At 39.9% G+C, this 4,196-nt stretch overlaps 1 protein-coding gene across 1 annotated transcript in view; it reads right to left on the bottom strand.

The window, feature by feature from the left end:
- Positions 1 to 4,196, bottom strand: part of LOC106811758 (protein phosphatase 1 regulatory subunit 12A-like) — a gene marked incomplete in the record, with an annotated part of 85,163 nt that overhangs the window by 35,987 nt on the left and 44,980 nt on the right. Inside the window, 1 exon segment of the mRNA XM_014815478.1 lies at positions 3,034 to 3,193. Within this exon segment, the coding sequence (XP_014670964.1) occupies positions 3,034 to 3,193 (160 nt within the window).

The raw sequence follows: 4,196 nt of genomic DNA on the forward strand, positions 1-4,196 counted from the left end.
CAGCCGAGCGCAATCTCCGCGCCACCATGGGCCATTGAAATTCCCACCCCAAATGTGAACAGCGACCACCCAAATTTTACAAACAGGCCCTTATTTTTGTTCAATTTATTCCATTATTAAGTAAAAGGTATTAGCTTTCGTGTTTATTAGGCATTACTCGTAGTATTCCAGTATTTTCATTGCCTTACTTCGTTTTTGCTTTCGTTTTTGTTATTGTTACATGCACTTTACTTCTTAGCATTTCTAAGTAAAAACTTAGTCAGCGAAATTGTGTAAAATATTATTTGCATATAAAGGCAGCATATGGCCAATATATTTTGGAATAGGCCAAATGGACTGAATTCTCTGGGCGGGTTGAACCGGTGGGTTAGTCCTGGTGGTTGAAGCGGGTGGGTTAGGTGGTTTGAACCGGCGAACTATGCGCTAATTTCGCGCACTTGGCGCACCATTACACCTCTCATTCTCCGCTGAGCAGCTATTTCCATTAACCCCGTTATTGAACGATTACGGTCCCCACCACAGCACACACACACACTACCCCAACCACCCACTACACACCCACACCCACACTCCATCACACTTACTACACACACACACACACACACACACATCACACACACTACACACACCACACACACACACACAAAAGTGGGCGCGATTACACGCAGCCTCACAACTGAATACAAAAACTGAATAGTGCATCGTGGAAATAATTGGCTAATTGGCTTATTAGATTCAGTGGCCGCTCCTGAAGTCGAATTATCGTCGCATGTCGACATGATCATTGCTGCGATGCACATTCTTACGTTCAACATGCTTCAAAGTGATTCGCGCAAGATCAACATGGCGGCCGCATGAGCTCATCTGTTAGCATTTGCGGTGATCGGACAATGTGCCACATGTTGTTATATGAATCTCAGTGACACCTATGACTTATGTGTGCGCGCGCTACTTAACGACCTTGATGTAGCCCTTAGAGGCGGCTACGTGGAGGGCCATTGCTCAGCTACATCTACGAGTTATGCATGAACATATATGTTCGAGTTATATATGGTAACGGTTATATTATGTTACGAGCTTACTGGCCGATTGAAGTAATATGTTTGGAGTTATATATGTACGAGTTATGCATTGGATACGTATATGTTTGAGTCTCAGTATATGTACGATGTTATGCCAATGAACGTGATATTCTTTGCAGTTATCTATGTTACGAGTTATGCCGGAACCGTATATACTGTTCGACGTTATATACGTACGAGTTACTGCATGAATCGTATTATGTCTTGAGTTAGTTACGTTAAGAGCTCTACGATTAACGTATTTGATGCGAGTTATATACGTACGAGTTATGCATGAACGTATATGTTTCGGTCTATATTTAGTAGAGCTATGAAATGAACGTATTATGTTTCTCCGAGTTATTATACGTACGAGTTATGCGTGAACGTATATGTTCGAGTGATATACGTTAAGAGTTATGCCATGAACGTTATATAATATTTTCGAGTATATCATTTACTGTAAGAGCTTATTGCCTGAACGTATATGGTTCGGCTTTATATACGTTTTAAGAGCTATGCCATGACGTTATTATATGTTTCTCGAGTTATCATACGTCAAGAGCGTAGTGCATGAACGGTATATGTTCGGGAGTTATTATACGTAACTGAGCCATGCCGATGAACGCATATATCGTTCGACGTTATATACGTAAGGAGTTATGCATTGAACGTACTTAATATTCGTAGGTTATACGTCTACGTAAGAGTTACTGCATGAACCGTATTATGTGTCGAGTCTATATACCGTTACTTATGGTTATCGTCAATGAACGTATATGTTTCGATGTTTACTATACGTCTAATTTAAGGCCATGTGCATGAGATGCGGTATATGTTCGCAGTGTTATTACGTATAAGAGTTATGCATGAACGCCTATAAATATTTCCGAGTTATATTACGTACTGTTTGCGTATGACGATATATATTCGAGTTTATTAGTACGAGTTATACAATTGAAGTATATATATTTCGAGTTATATACAGTAGAGAGTTATGTATGAAGTATTATAAGTATTCGAAGTTATTATACGTACTACGTTATTGCATGCGAAGCGTACTATAATTATTTCGAGTTTATATACGTATAGGTTATGCCCATGAACGTATATACATTATTTCAGTTATTATCGTACGAGTTATGCATGAACGTAGTTATAATATTCGATTATATACGTAAAGAGCTATGCGATGAAGCGTACTATTGATGTTCGGAGTCCTATATATGTACGAGTTCATGCATAAATGTATTATGTTCGAGTTATATACGTTACGAGTTATGCTATGAATCGTATATTGTTTTCCCGAGTTATCATACCCGTACTAGTTATCTGGCCTCCCTCTCAGATCGTAAGCTTGCTCTAATATCAGTTCGAGTTGATATACGTTACAGAGCCACACACGACTTTGTAATCGTACTTATGTCTTTTCGAGGTTTATTAACGTACTGATGTTATGCCATCCGGTAACGTTACTATAATATTCCGCGAGTTCGTTATATACCGTACTCAGGCTCTACTGCTTTCATTGGACTCTAACTGCTACTCCTTTATAATCTATTCGAGTCTTTATACTACGTAAGCCAGCTATGAATGAACGTATATGTTCGAGTTATATACGTACGAGTTATGCATGAACGTATATGTTTGAGTTATATACGTAAGAGCTATGCATGAACGTATATGTTCGAGTTATATACGTACGAGTTATGCATGAACGTATATGTTTGAGTTATATATGTACGAGTTATGCATGAACGTATATGTTTGAGTTATCTATGTACGAGTTATGCGCGAACGTATATATGTTCGAGTTATATACGTACGAGTTATGCATGAACGTATATGTTCGAGTTATATACGTAAGAGCTATATGCATGAACGTATATGTTCGAGTTATATACGTACGAGATATACGCGTGAGTTATACGAGTCACGCTATAACCTATGAGTTACATGCACGCGCGCTTACTTGACGACCTTGATGTAGCCCTTGGAAGAGGCTACGTGTAGGGCCGTCGCACCAGTCTTCGGATGTTTCTTCTCGCGGATGATTCCGCCCTTCAGCCACTGGTTGGCATCTGCCAGCATGCGATTCTCCTCCTCGTTACGCGCCGTCTCCATGTCTATACCTGCAGCACACACACACACACGCTCACGTGTTGACGACTGCTCATTAAACTATAACATTAACATTATGCTTATTAAACTAACCGCCGAGAGCCCTATGAGGTGGAGTGGAGACATGTAAACATTATCTTGCGATTCCTTCTTTTACAATAAAAGCAATTGCTGATGCCGGTAAATTAAAGAGAACGTAATATAAGCCATTAACAGTTTAAGTGTTCTTGATTGAAGTAATTGTCAAGTCGATAAGGTTGTTTTTTGAAGTAGTGAAAAATACTAAAGGTGCACAGAAAAATTTCTCACAATACGATCATGTATACACTGCAACTGTTTGCTCACATCATATAGAAAAGCAAAATGGGAAGACTGCAGAAATTCAATCAATTGAATCTAAGAGTGATGGGCACCATAACAGATTGAATGTTTACATGTTGTGTCAACAAATTTGCTACAACAATATTCGGTGACACAATCACCTTAAATAAAGATCCCTTTCCTACAGATAGCCTCACTCCCGTTGTCAGAAACATCGTAATGTTAAAGCTAATGTTAAGACTAATTCTGTTTCTGGCAACGGGCCCCGGAATATAAATGCGAATGCCTCATGCAGCCATATAATGCTGTTTATGGGTCCAAATTCAGACTTCATAATTTCTGGACATCACTCAAATAAGAATCTCTGCACTTTCTTCACTCACCCAGCTGGTTCAATATTACGTTTACCAGCTACAAACTAACCTGCATTCACCTCCACAGAACTGCTACCAGTCTAAGAAAGACACATTTTATATTCCCCTGAGTGGCCGTTAAAGGTTGAAGGCGTTGCACACAGGTGTGACTGTATCCACCGTCACTCACCTAGTACAGGTGTGACTGCATCCACCGTCACTCACCTAGTACAGGTGTGACTGCATCCATGCACCGTCACTCACCTAGTACAGGTGTGACTGCATCCACCGTCACTCACCTAGTACAGGTGTGACTGCATCCATGCACCGTCACTCACCT

This window comes from Priapulus caudatus, unplaced genomic scaffold (assembly GCF_000485595.1).
Source record: "Priapulus caudatus unplaced genomic scaffold, Priapulus_caudatus-5.0.1 Scaffold571, whole genome shotgun sequence".
Taxonomy (NCBI): Eukaryota; Metazoa; Priapulida; class Priapulimorpha; order Priapulimorphida; family Priapulidae; genus Priapulus; species Priapulus caudatus.